Genomic DNA, 19,131 nt, shown 5'->3' with positions numbered 1-19,131 from the left:
TTATTTTTATAACAGAAATAAAATGACTCCTTGAGAAAGTTGTCCTCGTCACTCCACGTTACTAAAAATATATATTTTTTTAAATCCGTCAGCTCTGGGAGTTGAATCCACCCCACCGAGCCGGACATGACTAGTCCTCCGGTCATCCCGGCCGGTAGATGGCGTCAATTGTATTCCCTCGACAGCTCGTATGTTTATTTCCGGGGTATCTGCGTTGCTTGTGTTACAGCGGTTCGCACACTTGTGTATCGAATATTTTGACTAGGTACCGGGTTTAATTTCAAAGAAATAAGTTCATATTCTGCTGTATATTTATCACCACAATGACGGAGGTAAGACATGTTGGTGTTCATTACTGCTTTTCGTTATTCTTGTACCGTAGATAAGTTGCTACGGCACGCACATACAGTTGGGCCTGGCTAATAGCTGGAACAGTTAACATTTGTTTATTACATGTTTGAGACAAGTATGCTTATTTTGAGAATTATGGTCTTTTTATAAATTTAATAAGTTTTTTAAGCTAATGTTATATGCTTCCACAGGAAGTGCAGAAGCACTCTGTCCACACTCTGGTCTTCAGGTCTCTGAAAAGGACTCATGACATGTTTGTCTCCGACCATGCTAAGACCATCGCTCTGGATGAAGATAGGTAAAATCTCGTCTGAATTTGCATACTGGCTGCTCATAAATTGCTGAAAGTAACCACAGATTTGCACCATCTTTAAGTTAATTAACATGGTGCTTGTGTGATTCTGTGATCTTGGTTTGCTCCTGTAATAAATGCGTTTATTGTGAGTTATTTGAACAACACATCTGTTGGAATCGATGTAGGGGGGGATATTTTATTATACAATTGTTTATCTAATAATCAAGAATTTACGCTTGGCGAAACCAAACTCCGCTAAAAATCTGAAATTTGTGCTATTGCTTTGTCTCCTTTACAACAACAACCGTTATTTTTCATTTTAATTATATCAGTTTTGGTCTCATTTAGTTTCACCTTCTGGCTGAGGAACAATGTAGTTGCTCAGATCAAAACATACTAATGTATTAGAATGATGACTCCATGTCCAGATCAAAACCTAATGGAGAATTTTTGGCCAAACCTGGAAACACTTGTTTCCATAAATTCCTCATACAGACTCAATTTAAGGTGTTTTGCAAAGAAGAGTGAACCAAAGTGTCATTTTTTACATGTACAAAGCTAGCAAACACAGACCAAGCATCTGCATTTGTTACTCTTGTAAAATTAGGCTCCCCAAATTAATGAGTCAGGGGCTGCAATAAGTACATATTCCACAATAATATCTTAAATACATTTTCCTAATATTTTTCAGCCTAACTTCTTATCTGCTTTCAGTGTATTGTTCACCTCTTTCAAAACTAATTCCAAGTACATATTTAACATAATAATTTTTTAAAATAGACAAAGTGTGAATTAAAGTGAATGAAATGAACTTTAATGCCTTTATGTTAAAACACCTAATTGTTTCCTGACTCAGCCACAAAATGAAGATGGGCGTTAAGCTGAAAACAGAGTACGCTCCGGTTTTGCACATGCCTGTTCTGAAGGAGGGCAGAGACCGGGTCTCACAGCTTTCAGTGGGCCTGGAGCTCCACCCGGGCTACGCCCATCCAGGTCAGGAACAAAGGACTCCATCACAGACCAGTGACCCCATTAATACAGTTTTAAGAGTATTTTCTTTTATAACATATGTGGGAAGTGTTGTTTTTGAGTCTCTCTTGTTTTTCTTTTTTTAACAAAATAATTTTAAGGAGATGAAGCAGAATATCTGATCACTGGGACACATGCTTATCCCTCTGGACCTGGTAAATATTCTTTTCTTATATAAATTTCCAATATTTTCAGGGGGGGGCGATTGTTGTTTGTTTGTTTTAGTAAATGAAAGGACATTACTTAATACCCGTATGAACAATTTCTTATCTTTAGGAGTGGCTTTGACTGCAGACACTAAGATGCACAGGAATCCCAGTGAGGGAGGCGTCATCTCCATGGCACTGGCTTTGCCTCCCTCACAAGTCCGGTAACGTGTTCAAACATATTAACACAAAATTCTGGAATTAAGTCAGATAAAAACACTCCTTGATTATAATTTGTCACAAAACTTTAGGCAAGAGGCAAGTCGGACTGCAGCCAGCGTTGCAGAAATCCATCGACACGCAGGAGGAGCGGACAGAGTTCACCCTCAGTCCACTGCTGTGGTAAGACAATCCCACATTTCCTCTCAACATTTGTCTTCATCACGTTGCAGGAATTGCAAAGCTGACATATCAGAGATGAACTGTCTGTTTTTATGGAGTTTACGTGAAGATCTTTGCGGGAAATTAGTGTTTCATGATGGTTAAACCAACCTGGCAATGTTCAAAAACCTGCATTTTATCCCCATTTAGAATAATCGAGACCTGAATTTTCAACCTGGATTTTATTAACTGTATGTTAGCTTTAATTCTGCATCACTTTTTATGCTTCATGAAACCAAAGATGGTTCACAGCAGCATGTTTTATAAATGATATCAGTGGAACAAATGAAGATCCTTTTTTGTTTAGTGAAGTTCTGGATCTGTTTGTTTGTTTCAGTCCCTGCTGGAGGGTGGAGGCACCAGAAACTCTGCGCTCCTGAGGAGAGCACCAACGATGCCCAAACCACAATGGCATCCTCCATGGAAACTGTTTCGGGTACCTACATGCCATTTGAACAACAACTCATCGATCCATGCCTAAAATGATAACTGAGTGTGGGTGTGATCTGACAGGTCATCAGCGGTCATCTGGGCTGGGTGAGGTCCATAGCTGTGGAGCCTGGGAACCAGTGGTTTGTCACAGGATCTGCTGATAGAACTATAAAGGTAAGCTGTGCTCATCCCTTCACACATCAGAACTTCACACTTCAGAAACATTTGATTGTTTCTGAAGTGTGAATATTGTCATGTTTTTTTAACTTAATACTATGAGCCGTTATAATCTAAAAGTGGTTTTACTCAATCATGAAAAGAATGAGGCTAAAGAAAATGAGTGTCACGTTTCACCTCTTCTAGATCATTATTGATTTCTTTCTTCATTCAAATAACGTGAGTGTTTTTATGGGCGCAGTTGATCTAGAACGGTTCATATCAGCATTAATTCATTCCTGGTAATACCTGGAATCCTTTGAGGATTCCAGGTAATATCCCAGGCTCTCTGTTCTGCATCATTTCAAGGTGCCATCTGTTGTATAATTTTCTGGATGTGTGTGTGTTGACAGATCTGGGACTTGGCCAGCGGGAAGCTGAAGCTGTCGCTGACGGGCCACATCAGCACGGTGCGCGGCGTGGCGGTGAGCAGCCGCAGCCCCTACCTGTTCTCCTGCGGGGAGGATAAGCAGGTCAAATGCTGGGATCTGGAGTACAACAAGGTACACTGTTCACACAGGGTTATTGTCAGCAAGAGGGTTTTATTTTTTTAAGATGGTTGTTTTAAACATGCTTTTTTTTTTTGTTAAAAAGATCAAAGATCCATACGTTTTTTTACATATGAATGTTTTAATGTGTTATCTGTTTAATGATGTCTTAGCTGCATCTTGACAGTATTATTTTGACCTGTAGGTGATCAGGCATTACCATGGACACCTCAGCGCCGTGTACGATTTGGATCTACACCCAACGATTGATGTGCTGGTGACGTGCAGCAGAGACGCTTCAGCCAGGGTGAGCTCTCACTGAGCAGCGCCTCAAATCTGTCCAATCAGCAGAGAGGAAAGAGAGGTTAAACTCCTTCAGTTTTCTTTAGTTTGTTAACCAAGATTCTGTTGGACTGCAGTAGTCACTGTTCACCTCTGGAACCAGATGTTATTATTCAGTGAGCAACATTGGTTGTGTTTCTTTTGACCGTATAATTGCGCAATTTGGCATTTTGAAAATAAATTAGCATAATGCAAACACAGCAACTTTGAAAGAACTCTTGTCTGTCGATGGAAAGCTTTGACCTTTGGATGAGGTGTGGGTTTTTTGTCCGTGTTGAAATTTGTGTATTTTGCAAAACTCCAAAGGAAACACTTTTTTCACATCAACAGCCGGATGTTTGTACTGGCGCAAACCATGAAGAAAAAGATGACAGGAAGTAGTTGGAGGATGATGGCGCACCATGTTTTTAAATGACTTATTTTGTGAATACACTTATTCATGTGTGATTTAAATTTTGTTTAATAGATCATTGTAATTGCAATTTTTGATGCTAGTAGACTGTAGACTGTCAGAACTACAGGGGGAGGAACTCTAGCAGTGGAGCTTTGTTTTAAATGCTGCTCTCTCGTTAATACACCTGCAGGTTTGGGACATCAGGACAAAAGCAAACGTTCACACACTCACTGGTCACACCAACACTGTCGCCACAGTGAGATGTCAGGGTGCTGAACCACAAATAATCACAGGTAAATATTAACTTTAAAAACCCTATGCTAATGTAAGACAGCACCCTTTGAGCTTTTAAACAAAGTCTTTGTCTTTCCTCTGACTGACTGTTTTTTGCAGGCAGCCATGATTCAACCATCAGACTGTGGGACCTGATTGCTGGAAAAACCAGAGCGACTTTGACAAACCATAAAAAGTCTGTCCGAACTCTGGTGCTGCACCCCAGGCAGTGAGTAGACTCATACAGTAGTAGACTCGGTTTAATGTGCAGATGAGAAACTTCTGGGAGTTGGTTGGAGTATTTTATTTTTTAATAAAACTTTGAAAAACAGGTTTCATTTTTAAGACTTTATTACCCATCTGATGCTCTAATTTCTTTTTTTTTTCGCTTGGTCTTCTTTTGTTATTTACTTAATGATCTGCCTTCCATTCTCCATCGCGCCCTTACTCCTCACCATCCTCGTCTCTCTTTTGTTTTTAAAACCTATAAAATATCTTGAATATTTAGCATTCTAAAACATCTAGAATATGTCTTTAGTGATCCCTAAATGAACTGAAAGAACTTGGAGCTGTGGATTGTTTTTGACTCCTGTTTACTAGGTGTAAGAAGGTTGTTTTTTTTGTTCGTTTGTTTTTAACGCAGCCGTTTTGGAAATAACCTCTATTTAAAAACACAAAGGTGGAGTTTTTATGTAATATTTGGTTCTTTGTTCCTTCAGGTACACCTTTGCTTCAGGATCAGCTGATAACATCAAGCAGTGGATGTTCCCTGATGGCAGCTTCATCCAGAACCTCTCCGGCCACAACGCCATCATCAACACGCTGGCTGTCAACTCTGATGGTGTTTTAGTGTCTGGAGGTGATAAAAAAACAAACAGCTTTTTTTCCTCTCACCTTAACATGACTTGATTACCTTATGATACATGTATTATGCGGTGTACCAGCAGCAAAGTGACGGAGCATATAGATTTACACAGAATAATTTGCTCGTACTCTAGCTGACAACGGAACCATGCACATGTGGGATTGGAGGACAGGCTACAACTTCCAGCGGATCCATGCCGCCGTGCAGCCCGGATCGCTGGATAGCGAGTCGGGAATCTTCGCCTGCATGTTCGACCATTCCGAGAGCCGGCTGATCACCGCCGAGGCTGACAAAACCATCAAAGTTTACAAAGAAGACGACATGGCTGTAAGTTATCCTGTTCCAGTTAGTGAGTTTACAATCCGCCTGGAGGAAAATGGGCTAACAGTGTTTTCTGTCTTGCAGACTGAAGAAAGCCACCCGATCAACTGGAAACCAGAAATCCTCAAGAGAAAAAGATTCTGAAGATTTTTTTTTTTATTATTTCCCATCAATCCGATTTTGTTTTGGTTAGACAAACTGTGTTTCATTTGTGAGACTTTAACCAAACCAGTCCCATTTTGACTTCCTTTATTCTAGAAACCATGTACAGTCACCACTGAATGTTTAAAGACCAGTCAGAACATCCTGTTGGAGAGCCAGGAACTTCCAGATGAGTTTCTGAGGAGCGCTCGGTTCTGTCTCCTCCACTCTTCAGGTCTAAGCTTTATTCCCTCCTATGTGGCAGAAGCCAGGAAATGTTCAGTGCTGATTACTAATTGTACAGACATAAAAACTTTCCTTTGTTTCTACATGATCTGAGCTTTATTTTTGCTCATTTTCATTAAAGACTGCGTTTTTTACAAACTTGTTTGCTTTTTAAATAAAGGTCCTCCACCTCCTGGGATAAAGTGTTTCTGAAGTATTTCCATCTAGTACTTTGAATCTCCTCGGTAACACTGGTCTCTGATTGTATTACAGAAATACAATCAGAGAATGTATTTCACTGTATGTTCTCTGTATTTAAATCAACATTTAAATGATAATTTAAACATTTAAATGTTGATTAAATGATCGACATTTAATCATTACAGCATATCTCAATTATTTAAATTCAGGGTTCTTACATAGTCTAGAAAATGAATTTCTAGATTTAATTTCCTGATAGCCAGAGTCACTGCTGGAGAATCACCACATGAAACAGGTTTTGTGTAGAAACAGGATATTCTGTCAAATCGATTAAACTATATCTATACATTTATACTTCCACCGTGATCACAAGTTTTTCAAACCTATATATTAACAAATGAGGCAATGTTTTTTTTTTAGTGAAGAAACATTCATTGCATTATCTGTTTCAATCTATGGGAAGATTAGGAGTTTTTCCAAAAGTTGAAGTAATAGTTGATTTATAAGGTCATTGCTGATGTATTTGCAGCTCAACTCTGTAAAAACACAGTTTCCATTTAGAAACCCAACTGCAAAACTGGTTTTATGGACAATGGAGTAGAAATAACCTTTATTGTGCCTCAGTGGGGACAGTTTTAGTGTACAAGCAAATAGATTTACAAAAAAAAAAAACTATTAAGAATAATTAATGTACAGTAAGGGCAAATTTACAACATAAAATACTGTGCCTTTACAAAAAATATGCTGTGATTTTAAAAGTGATGTGTAGCATAATAATTTAAATTTTTTTACAAAATGTACATGTAACATGCCTCCTTGCAAGAGGTGAAAATAAAACTGGAGAATAAACTGCAGATTAACAATATCAGAGATGCAGAATATTACAGGCTTCAACTAAAGGAGGATCAGATAAATGTACGTCTAGACAGGGTGGAGTGATTAGGAAGTCATTTTCCACATTTAGGTAAGGAAATATTTTAATATTTCATTTGTAGGGATGAATTTGCACAGAGGTGCAGTTAACAGATGTAAAGACTTAAGTTTGAGTTTAATGTCTACTGTGTGGAAGTGCATAGCATAACAATTAGAGGATAGTCAGACAATTTAATAATCAACATTTCCTTGGATAAATCTTATTTTGAACAGAGTGTATTAGTGCAAACACTTAAAATAAATCAATGGTGTATAAAACGCAACTATTATAAAAAGTTAGTTTTTCCTGCTGTTGTTAAAAATAATTATACATTTATAAGTATTTGTTTTGCGTTAAATCTGGTTCACGTTTCATTCATTCATATATATATAATATATAGAGGTTTTTTTTTTCTTTTTTGTGTGGCACTCACACCTTAAAAATAAAAATTTAATTTATTTTTCACCAGCAGAGGGAGCCTCTTCAACACTCTTGCCAAAGCGAAACAGCTTGTTGAACTATGTTAAACTATTCGAAGTTTATTTATAGCCCTCATTTCATTTCATTTGATAAGAGTAATCACAGATTTTCTCCATAACCGATAGGGTTACACGGTCTCTGTCTCTCTGGTCTCCTGTTTCTAGTCCAGATCTGAGGCCACCTGCCAGCAGGGTCATCTGCTGTCCTAATTACATTTGAAGCAATCACGGCCACAGATGGGGCCGATCTGCGTGGGGCCCGGTGTTACAGCCTGCAGGGAGGAGCTATCAGTGCGCAGACTGGACTTTTGGATGTGCCGCATTGTGTGAGATGTTCCAGCGGAATTACGCAGTATCGTGCCAGAAGTTCAAGATTTCAGTTTTCCTGGAAAAACACCTTAAATACAAATGGATATTTACTGGAATCTGCGAAAATACGAGATAAGTTCACCAGCTTTTGTTTTTACAGTGGTTTTAAAACGCGACTGACGCGAAAAAGATGTCGTTTTTCTTCACCTTTTACTGAAAGGATCCCAAAGAGTGAACGAGTCATGGGCGAAAGGAATGCGCCAGTTGCGCTCCTCCAGGTGTTCCTCCTGGCGCTGTTTTGCGCGCAGTCGCTCGGACGGGTCTTCAACCTGACCCTGTCCGTGAAGGAGGGCCTGCCCGCTAAAACCATCGTTGGAGATCTGGGAGCGGTCCTGAGCGCGCCGAGCACCGGCTTCTTCATCTCAGAGAGCAGAGACTCGTATGTGTTCAGAGACCTGGAGATAGACGCGGACACGGGCATCATCTCCACGGTGGCGGGCCTGGACAGGGAAAGCAGAGACCGGTACGAGTTCGTGGCAGCTACTCTCACAGGAGAGATGATACGGGTGAGGATAGAGGTGGAGGACGTGAACGACCACTCACCTGTGTTTCCCAGAAAGGAAGTGGAGCTGGGAATCTCAGAGCTGAGCCCACCAGGGAGTCGCTTTCCGCTTGAAGGCGCAGCAGACCGGGATGAGGGGGAGTTCAGCACGCGGGGATACAGGATCAGAGAGAGTGAGATGGAAGAATTGTTCCATTTGGATTTTCGAATCGGATCTGAGAAGCAGCACAGCCTGGATCTGGTCCTGAACAGCAGAGTTGACAGAGAAACACAGGACTACTACACTCTGACCATTGAGGCCTTTGATGGGGGGATCCCAGCCAGAACTGGGACAGTCCAGGTTGACATCCGCATCCTGGATGAGAATGACAACCCTCCTGTGTTCAACCAGAGTGAATACCACAGCTCAGTACGTGAGGATGCTCCCATCGGGTCCATTGTCTCCCAGGTGCTGGCCAGCGACCGTGACCTGGGTGACAACAGCAGGATCACTTATGAGATCAATAGGCGGCAGAGTGACCATAACCATGTGTTCTCCATTAACGAAACCACAGGATTTATTTATTTGAACAAGCCGCTGGATTTTGAAATTCAACCGTTTCACGAGCTGATTGTCAGAGCCAGAGACGACGGTGCTCAGCCTGAGTACAGCAGCACCTTTGTTGGTGTCAAGGTGCTTAACATCAACGATAACAGCCCCACCATCAGTGTGCTGTTCCTCAGTGAGACAGGAGAAGCTGTGGTGTCAGAGGCAGCCGCCGTTGGAGAATACGTGGCCCGGATTTCTGTGTCAGATCCAGACCTGGAGGAGCATGGAATCACTGTATCTCTTGAGGGAGGAGATGGGAAGTTTACCCTCAAGCAAACAGATGATTTTCTGTTTGCGTTGTGTGTCAACTCTGAGCTGGACAGGGAAGGAAAGGATCTGTATGAGCTGAAGGTGCAAGCATCTGATTCTGGAAGCCCTCCTCTGAGCAGTGAGACACTTCTCCTCCTGAAGGTGTCTGATGCCAACGACTGCCAGCCGGTCTTTGAACAGGAAGTGTACACTGTCAACATTGCTGAGGATGCTCCTGAGGGGAGTTCCCTCATACGAACAAGGGCCCGGGACGCTGACGAAGGCGTCAACTCAAACATCAGATACTCCATCCTGAAGTCACACCAGGACGGCCTGGTTGCCATTGACCTGACCTCTGGCCTGGTTACCACAGCCGCAGGCCTCGATAGGGAGACTCAGATGGAGGTGTGGTTCCTGGTGCTGGCAGAGGATGGAGGGGAGCCATGTTTGTCGTCTACAGCTACAGTCACAGTGCTGGTGGAGGATGTGAATGACAACGAGCCAGTGTTCCAGCAGCAGCTCTACAACGTGTCCATACCTGAGCACATGGACGCTGGAAGCTGCTTCTTACAAGTATGCTCTAGCTAGCTATCTTAAAATTTGTATGTTCCAATTTTGAAATCTATATTCTTAGGTTCTCCTTTTTTTTTTCTTTTTTTTTTTACAATATTTGTTGTTACTAAAATCCATCCAGCCATCTTCTTCTGTTTATCCGGAGTCGGGTCGCAGGGGTAGCAGCCTAAGTAAAGAGGCCATGATCATAGATTTATTATCATAGAAGAGGGTAGGAACTTAGATCGACCAGCAACTAAAATAAATAATCAAATAAACTTTAAGCTGAAGCCTTGAATCTAGGGCGGCTCTGACTGCAGTTTTCTGGCCGATCACCAATCTTTAAGAAGCCTGACCTGCCGATTCTGCTAATTTGATTTTGGCAAATACTGATTTTTTTTTTGTCTCAAATGTTGCTAAATATAGCAAGAAAATTGCTGAGACAGCAAAAGTGGGGTGACTATTAACTGCAAACTTGCAGACATGATCTGGTGGGCTGGTCTAATAGTCAAACCTCTCACAGCAGAGCAGAAGAGGACAGTGGCTGATTTTTAGACCTTTTCTGAAGTCGACCAGATCGGCTTTACGTGTCAGTATTGGCCGATCTCCCAAAATTGAGAGATTTATCAAATAGTCGATTTATCGATGCACCCCTACTTGAAAACTACTTTTCTACCCTCACATTTTCAGCTTTTAAATGAAAGCTAGAGATCCTCACAGTCGAGTCCTTTTTGTGCTGAGTGGATTTTTTTTTTCAACTCTTGAGACAAAAGTAGCTCTGAGTCTGACAACACAAAGGCATCAGTGTTGTTTCACCAACAACACAGTCTACATCCCAGGATTTCAGCTCAGCTTCATGGCCTTCTTATGACAGACTCGATGCTCCGTGCCACTCTCCTGCAGCCCGGCACCAACATATGCCAATCACAAAAGAAACCTCTCTAATCACAGCACAGAATTGATTCTAAGAATTGATCATAGGTAATGTGTGAAGGGACTTTTGCATTAGGTGAGGACTATGTAGTTCTGTTTTTATAAATGAATACAACATTCCTTTAGTGAGTACATGAATAAGTGAGACGTCAGTTGTTTTTTCTCTTATATTTATTCGAAAAGCCGAGTTGTATCAATGTGTTGGTGATCAGTGTGCTCTAGTCCACGTTTCATTAGACTCTGGCCTGATGTCTGTAAAATGTCCCGTGATCAGAGTTCATTCATTCTGAGCCGTTATCTTCTTTATGGCCTGGAAATGATCTGCCTCACTGTAAATCAGCCTCTTGTCATGGTCGTAGGCGGACATGAAAGAAGCTGTCGGTACTGAGGTGTTTCTTACTGTGATGATGTTTCTTTGAACTATACAGCGATGACACTCCTCGCCCTTTGACTTTCAAAGATTTTTTTTTTTTTTGCACTTTTATTATGTTGGCCTTCACCAATGGAATAACTCATTATATGATTCACAATTTCCAGAGATGTGGAGTTAAAACAGACTAGAACAACTATGATTAGATGAGAACACATTAAAACAAAACTAAGTAACATTTTATAAAATGGAAAAATACACGATGGATTTTGTTATTATCAAATGGATTAATTAAATATCTAATTTTAATTTTAAAAATAACTTACTTTACCTGTTTTTTTAACCATTGTGAGAGTAGTATGTGTTTTTCCTCATATATTTATTCAAAAAGCCGAGTTGTATCAGTGTGTTGGTGACCTGGAGTGAAGACTGTTGTATTTAAACATCACCTGACTGATACAATCGTTTAGGACAGATTTTTTTTAAATGGTTAAATCCTCATTTTTAATAAAAGAAAAACATCCACTTTAGGAAAAACAAAGCAGATGTCTGTTTTTCACAAACATCACAAAAAAAAACATCAGGCACGTGATTTGTCTGGACCGATGTGTCCAGACAAATCACGTTGCCTTTTCATTCTGGCACCACTGGCCCTTAGAGGGCATTAGAGCAGTCATGATTCTGATGTGGCCCCAAATGAAAATAATTTTGACATCCCCATATAGTATATATATATCTTTGCTTTAGGTTGTTGCCACGGATGCAGACAGCCCTGAGTTTGGTGCTCTGCTCTACTCCCTCCTGTCGGATGGATTCGACAGTCAGGAAAGTCATCCTCTTTTCCAAATCGATCCTCACACAGGAGAACTGTGTGTCTCTCAGGATATCGATCGGGACGACGGGACGAGTGTCCATGACATTTTAATCAAAGCTGAAGATCCAGTGAGTGGAATCAATGTCATGATTGAGAGACGATGTCAAAGTTTTCTTAAATTTTCTTAGTTCTAACTCTTTTTGTTTCTCGTTCAGGGAGGCCTGAGTGCTCAAACATATGTTCACATTGAGATACAAGACTTAAATGACAACCCTCCAGTGTTCAGCCCTGAGGAGTACACCGTGAGCGTCAGCAGCCACGCACCGCCTGGTACCGAGGTGGTCAACGTTATCGCTACGGACCAGGACTCCGGCCGGTTCGGACAGGTTACCTACGAAATTCATCCAGGAGACATGTCCAGTTTGTTTACACTGGATAGACACACAGGTGGACTATATTTATATTTTAAAACTGTAAAACTATACTTCATTAGTTTTGTCTGTAGTTTTGACACCCACCTCTGTCATCACTACACTGTTCACCAGTTCATTCCAGAAACGGTTTTAAAATGATTGACTGCAGACCCTTGAATGAACAAATTATTTTTAATCTCAGATTTACTCTATTATCAATCCACCAGCCAAGTTTAATGTCAACAAGGACCAATCCTCTTATATAGTTGCTATTGAACAATATGTTTGTTACTTAAATCTTTATTGCTTTAAAAAAAAACACCTTTACTTAAATTGGACACTTTTATTGTGCTTTATGCTTCATTTTCAATACATATAGTTTTGTTTTTGACTATTTAATCCAGCATTAGGAGCAACATCAACATCTTAGCTCAACATTTTAGGTTTATTTAACATTTTTATTTTGTTGAGCACTTTGCTAATTTATCTAAAATAACTTATTTTAAATGAATTCCCACCTTACCTCACCTTATAAAGCTTGTTCTTCTAAGAAGCTCCTTTATTAACTTAGAGTTGCATATAAAATGTTATCAGAGTGGCTTCTAAGCTTGATTTGTTGCACAGATTCACTTGTGTTTAAGCAACCTGTTTGAGTGTCAGTTGTTTTCAGGGATAAACGCCTTGTTAGCTGCTCTAAATCCCAATGATATGATTCCAAGTGTCACCACTCAGCAGGGGTGGAGCACAAAGCTTAAAAGCTTTGGATCCCAGTGTGGCTGGGGGTAAAACCAGGTCTATGTACAGCTACAAAAGAATTTAAAAGTTGCGAAAAAAGAAAATACATCATCAACTTGTGTTTAACAACAGTCTAAATGCCACTTTCTAACATCAAGTGGTTATTTTGACTATTATTCAGAGAGCTAGATTAAAGAAATAAAAAACAGCTAGATAAATCTGTTATTTTTGCATCATCCTAGTTAAATGAAAATACTAAGCAAACTCTATCTGATTTATTTCTGATTTTTTTTGTAGGAATGCTCTTCTTGAACTCTTCTCTGACACACTTGGGTGCAGCCAGCATGAAGATCCTAATAACAGCGCAGGATGGAGACGGCTTGTCTTCAGCCAGACCCGCAGAGGTCACTATCAACGTTGTCCAAAGTGCTGAGGCTCCCGCTGTGTTCCTGAGGTCGCGCTACACCTTCACAGTGCCTGAAGACGCACCGCTGGGAACATCTGTGGGAACAGTGGAGGCCAGCAGCCTGAGCGGTGAGTGGAGAAGGAAGCAGAAGGCGTCTGTAAGCAGTAGTAATCAGATTACACTTACTTTATTGCATGCTGAAAATCCAATTACACATACTGGACAGCAGTATTGCATTGCCTTTAGTGTTAATTGCATCTGCGTTTTGCATCTAATTCTCCATGATTTATGAATAAAATGGAAATGAATAGTATCTGCACCAAGCTGAGCTGAACTGCTCAAGCTTTGGGTGTTTTCTAGACAGCTTCTCCTGATGTGTGCACAAGCACTATATGTGTGCACAAGCACATATATCACAATATATCTGGTGCAAAAGTATGAACTAATATTATAAATCTAAGTGATTATTTAGTTAACACTGTGACTTACATAGTTTTTTTTATGTAGATTAAACAAAATAAATTAAGCTTAGCTGCCTTCCTGAACCCAAGCACCTCAATGTTAAAGAAGCTGTATTATGTAAAATGTAACTTTTTTTAACTTTACATCATTGATTCTTTTATGCATGTTTGAGAAATCTTTTAATCTCCACAGCCACCATTCAACTGCGCAAAACACCTCACTCCCACTCAGCTCCTTCAGACTAGCTAGCAGAAATTAGCCAACACCTGGTGGAACTGTGCATCAGTTGAGCTCATTATAGGAGCTGCTTCTCAGTGAAACGCTGGTAAAAACTTTGTTAAAGGGTTAATAGAGGAGCCATATTGTGACGGCTTCCTGAAGACGGAGTTTCAGAAAGAGAGTTTTTAAAGAGACAGAGACCCAATTGACCAACTCAATAATGATAACTGAAGTTAAGATAGTTACTTGATTGGACTATAAAACAATACTATGTGCTTGGAAAACACATAATACTGCCCCTTTAATAATCTAAACCGTCCAATTGAATACAGTATGCACATGCTTAAAATGTCTGGTGCAACTGTTGTGCTGACAATGTATTTTTAAACTACATGGAAAAAATACAGTACAATCAAATTGTAAAGCAAACCTAATTAGACACACACATTAAAACAGAAAAACAAAATAATTAAGCATCATGTTACAACTCTGAGGAGAGGCTCAGTTGGACATCATTTGGTTCTTCTACAGACCAGCAATGAGCAAACTGATTTTACTCTGGTGCCATCCTACACCCACCAGCTCCTCTAATCATTTACACACCATGAGTAGTAAAGATGGTACTTTGTGATCTGGTAGTATTTTCTGGAAAACATTAATTCAGTTTTGTTCGTCTCAAGAGTCAGCTTTAAGCAACACAGTGTTCCCTGCAGCAGGAGGCTCAGCCTGGGTTTTCTTCTGTCACCATTCAGGGTTCAGACAGGTGGTTCTAGACCTGTGGTTCTGGTCCCTGAGACTCTCCACTTTGTGAATAAGGAATTTTTGACACATCTGTTGAACCTCAGATACCAGCTGTTTACATCTGACTCTGGCATTGGACGTCTGATGGTTCCTCTCCTTTGCATCCAGAACCAAAGCTGTTAGGAACAAATTATGTTCTACTATTTTTAAAATGCTGTGGTTTTAGGGATTAGTCAGAGAAAAAGAAAAAAAATTCAAACTAAAATAGTACTGACTGGAGGTAGTTTGGTCCTTGAGTTTTATCAAGATCCACTGAAATATCCCATTAAGGAAAAGAGAAGTTTGCATTCATTTCAAAAAACAATTCCAAAAACATTGTCAGCGGGATTGAAGATGACACAACAAACACCAACAGGGGAACTGAAAAATTCAAATCTACAGATGAAAGAAAATGAGCAAACTGAATAAATAATAATAAACATAATTTCACTGAAATAACTACAAGCACACTGAACTAAATGTGATTTACAATTCTTAAGTCAAATATATAAATAAACAACAAGCCCAGGAAAACCCAAAACGACTGAAGATCCTGATTGTATAAAATGAAAAATAGTTCATTTGAAGGGCAATGAAAGGTGACACAAAATGGGATTAGACAGGATTTGTATTGTTTGTGACAAAAACAATTACAGAGATATCAGTCGAATCGACATCCAGAATAAAAAAAGGAGTGAGAAATTTCTATTGTTTTCTTTGATCATACACATGTCAAATCGACATTATTTACCATGACTGATAATATTATCATGACAGCTTATTATGTACAATTTTTTTGCTCTGTTTTATAAATATGCGTGTTTGAAGGTTTCCAGGATTATTCTTACATAGACATGCTGCTCCACACAACTCATTAGTTAAAGCACTCAGCCACACACACCAGACAGTCATTTAAGGCTCTCTAATCAACTTACAGACTAACACTTCAGTCTAAAGTAGAAACAGCAGGGGCCGCCAATGTTAAGCCCTATATGCTTGTTTCAGTAGGTTGTAACTGAAACAGTGTGTGTGTTGAGATGCAACACACACACTGAGGAGATGATTGAGATTATTGGGATTTTCTGACCTTTAATGTAATTAATGTACTCTGTGTGTGGGGGTGTGTGTGTGTGCGTGTGCGTGTGTGTGCGTGCCATCGTGTGCACGTGTGTGTGAGAACTTACATTTGTTAACTATAAGGACCATTTCCTTGTGCTGTTCTGTTTTGGGGTCATAGGTCAGGTTTAAGACTAAGGCGTGAATTGAGTTTAGGTTAGTTTTCGGGTTACTGGAAATGGTTAGTTTTACAGTAAAGGTCAGGGTTAGGCTATAGAAATGAATTAGTCTTTGTAAAGATAGAGAAACATAATGTGTTTATATTCATAAGAAGTATGAATCCATGTTGGTGATCTGGTTGTACAGAGTCTGTATCTCGCAACATGTGACATTATTTTTTTCTGTAAATAGTAACCCTGATGGGGTTGACCTCAGTCAGACGTCTCTTATTTCAATTACTATTTTAAGACAGATTTTGTTCAACTTTACAATAATAATACACTAGCACTTTAATGCCTACTTCCATATTGATTTTATTTGTTATTTTTATTGTAGTTTTCTTTTTTATAACATTGTATTATTTTTTTTTGCATGTTGTGTTCTTTGTTTTATGGGACTACAGACAGAAATTCGCATCTTGCTACATTGCCATATTGTATTTGTGGCAATGTCATTTAAGTCATTTAAGAAACAGGCCTATATGCTTGTTTCAGGTAAGTGAGACTTGAGTGAAACTCAGGTCTCACTTACTTGCCACATTGTATTTGTGGCAATGTGGTACATTCATTAATATGCATTGTCCCATTCAAATAAAATCAGTTCAATTAAATACATTTTCTATATTATTATGATTCTAAGTTGTCTTCATCATCAGGTTGTTAGCAAGTATTTTAAAACCTTTCTTTATATGGTGGCTGTTTTATTTTTTCTCTTTTTCTCATCAGTTGTAGTTGGCCAAGAAATAATTTATAAATGCATCTAGAAATGGGAACATATTGTGTTTTTGCCACAGGTTGTTGGTAAAAAATAAAAATAAAAAAAGTCTAGATAAAACTCCATAGTGTATTGAAAAGCTTTATTTCATGTCTTTCCAGATGCTACAGAGCCCGTTTCTTACCGAATCTCTTCTGGAAACCTTCACAGTTGGTTTTCTGTCCATCCAAAGTCTGGTGTGATCAATACCATCAAACCTCTGGACCATGAGTCTCAGCCTTATGCCCTGCTGTTCCTTCAGTCCTACACAGACACTTCTCCTATTTACAGCACCACCCAGGTCAACATCACCATCACTGATGTCAATGACAATGCCCCTGTGTTTCCCAAGAGGAGAGACACCATCACTGTTTCTCGAAGCACTCGGCCTGGAACAGTGCTGTTCATCGCTCACGCACATGACCATGACAGTGGTGCCAATGGCATAGTGCAGTATCATCTGAAAAGCAGCAGAAGTGAAGTGTTTGCCATTGACTCAAACCTTGGAATGGTTAGACTTAATAAAAGCTTACATGTGCTCCAACATCAAAGATACAACCTGGAAATCTTGGCGAAAGACGAAGGAAAACCTTCCCTGAGCTCCACCCTGACCCTTTCGGTTAACATTGACCACACAGCTGCAGATGATAGCCTGGCCTTTGAGACGCTGGTCTACCAGGTGGAGATAGGGGAAGGCTACCGCAAAGACTCCCGCGTCATCCAGGTGAGGGCGCACCGCACCCGAGGGTCTCACACTTCAAACTCAGGCCTCACTTACTGCTTGGAAGCCGAAACTGGATTCCCTCTGCCTCCTTTTCGCATCCACCCAAAGTCTGGATGGTTGTATCTCTCCAGGAATCTTGACTTTGAGACCGAGTCAAGATATCGTTTTCAGGTGTTGTCCACCTCCGGAGAGGCTTCACTGGCCAATGTCACAGCAACAGCAATGGTGACTGTACTGGTGCTGGACGTCAATGACAATCCCCCAGTGTTCAGCAGTGATGTGTACTACTTCACTGTATCAGAGGGGTCATCTCCACAAGGCCTGGTGGGAACAGTCAGAGCCAAAGATAAGGATTCTGGGAAGAACAGCCAGCTGTCCTACATCCTCCTCTCAGATGGGAAATACTTCCGCATCAATGCTAAAACAGGTAAAAATGGTTTCATTACCAGCACCAGCCAGCTGTTTCCTCTCCTCACTCATTTCTCTCTTCTCTTTTTAAGGTGAAATCATCAACTGGGTGGCGCTGGACCGGGAGCAACACAGCCAGCACAGCCTGACCGTTATGGTGACAGACCAAGGTCACCCTCGTCTCAATGCCACTGCCAATGTTCATGTCCTGGTTACTGACATCAATGACAACACTCCACAGTTTAATCATCTGCCTTCCAACAAAGAGCTGAATGTTCCTGTAAGAAATTTGACTTAGACGGCAGTATGAACGAACTGAGTTTGGAGAATCACAGCTTGGTTCTGATCAGAGTTAAAATGCTTTTACTGTGGGTTTTTGTGCACCTTTATACTGAAATTATGTTAGCGCTTGTGTTAAACTGAAGTGTGTGTTACAAAGTAGCAAAGAACTGAATAAAGTGAATAAAATCTTTGCTCAAACTGATTTAAAGCTTCAAGTGGCGCCACACACAGCAACAGAAAACCAGAGCAGAACCATCTCTAAATGTGCATTCATGTACGTATTATTCACGTTTTGTCTTCATTGCAGATATGTGCAGGTGTACCTGTAGGATTCTTGGTGACCAACATGTTTGCCAAAGACTTGGATGCTGGAGAGAATGGAACCGTCACCCATTCACTAGTAACAGGTGAGTGTGAAACGTGTTCTCTGCTGCGTAGAAACATGAGTGAGATCCTGAATGTTCTTGTTCTCTTTCAGTTGGATCAGAGGAGAATGGTCTCAAGCACTTTGAGATTGACAGTAAAAATGGAGACATCAGAACCACGCAGCTCTTCAGTCAGAGAACGGAACCATTTTACACTCTGAAGATAACAGCCAGGGATGGTGGAGCCCCATCTCTGGAGGACACAGCAGTGGTTCACATACAGGTTCGTTCGTTCGTTCGTTCCTTCCTTCCTTCCTTCGTTCCTTCCTTCCTTCCTTCCTTCCTTCCTTCCTTCCTTCCTTCCTTCCTTCCTTCCTTC

At 40.3% G+C, this 19,131-nt stretch overlaps 2 protein-coding genes across 3 annotated transcripts in view; both read left to right on the top strand.

Annotated features, from left to right (window-relative positions):
- Nucleotides 1–160: 160 nt before the first annotated feature.
- On the top strand, nt 161–6,155 carry plrg1 (pleiotropic regulator 1). 2 transcript variants are annotated; one of them, XM_017307688.1, is made up of 15 exons: nt 161–332; nt 543–649; nt 1,503–1,639; nt 1,780–1,830; nt 1,952–2,045; nt 2,133–2,223; nt 2,600–2,698; nt 2,776–2,868; nt 3,264–3,413; nt 3,604–3,705; nt 4,325–4,427; nt 4,528–4,636; nt 5,127–5,266; nt 5,406–5,599; nt 5,678–6,155. In XM_017307688.1, exons 1-15 carry the CDS (start codon nt 324–326, stop codon nt 5,735–5,737), a joined length of 1,539 nt encoding a protein of 512 aa, XP_017163177.1. In that variant the 5' UTR covers nt 161–323; the 3' UTR covers nt 5,738–6,155. The 2 variants fall into 2 exon arrangements, with proteins under 2 accessions (XP_017163177.1, XP_008402552.1); XM_008404330.2 differs by having other exon boundaries at nt 162–332; nt 1,777–1,830.
- Nucleotides 6,156–8,018: 1,863 nt separating this feature from the next.
- Nucleotides 8,019–19,131, top strand: part of dchs2 (dachsous cadherin-related 2) — a 29,695-nt gene continuing 18,582 nt past the window's right edge. Inside the window, exons 1-8 of the mRNA XM_008404349.2 lie at nt 8,019–9,834; nt 11,999–12,058; nt 12,146–12,377; nt 13,376–13,612; nt 17,096–18,124; nt 18,198–18,385; nt 18,695–18,794; nt 18,866–19,035. Of these exons, the coding sequence (XP_008402571.1) occupies nt 8,104–9,834; nt 11,999–12,058; nt 12,146–12,377; nt 13,376–13,612; nt 17,096–18,124; nt 18,198–18,385; nt 18,695–18,794; nt 18,866–19,035 (3,747 nt within the window). The 5' untranslated portion in view covers nt 8,019–8,103. The remainder of the gene's footprint in view (nt 9,835–11,998; nt 12,059–12,145; nt 12,378–13,375; nt 13,613–17,095; nt 18,125–18,197; nt 18,386–18,694; nt 18,795–18,865; nt 19,036–19,131) is intronic.

The sequence above is a fragment of the Poecilia reticulata genome, linkage group LG1 (genome assembly GCF_000633615.1).
Source record: "Poecilia reticulata strain Guanapo linkage group LG1, Guppy_female_1.0+MT, whole genome shotgun sequence".
NCBI classification, from domain to species: domain Eukaryota; kingdom Metazoa; phylum Chordata; class Actinopteri; order Cyprinodontiformes; family Poeciliidae; genus Poecilia; species Poecilia reticulata.
Note: the sequence above shows the minus strand (reverse complement) of the source record. Positions and strands in the feature narration are given on the sequence as shown.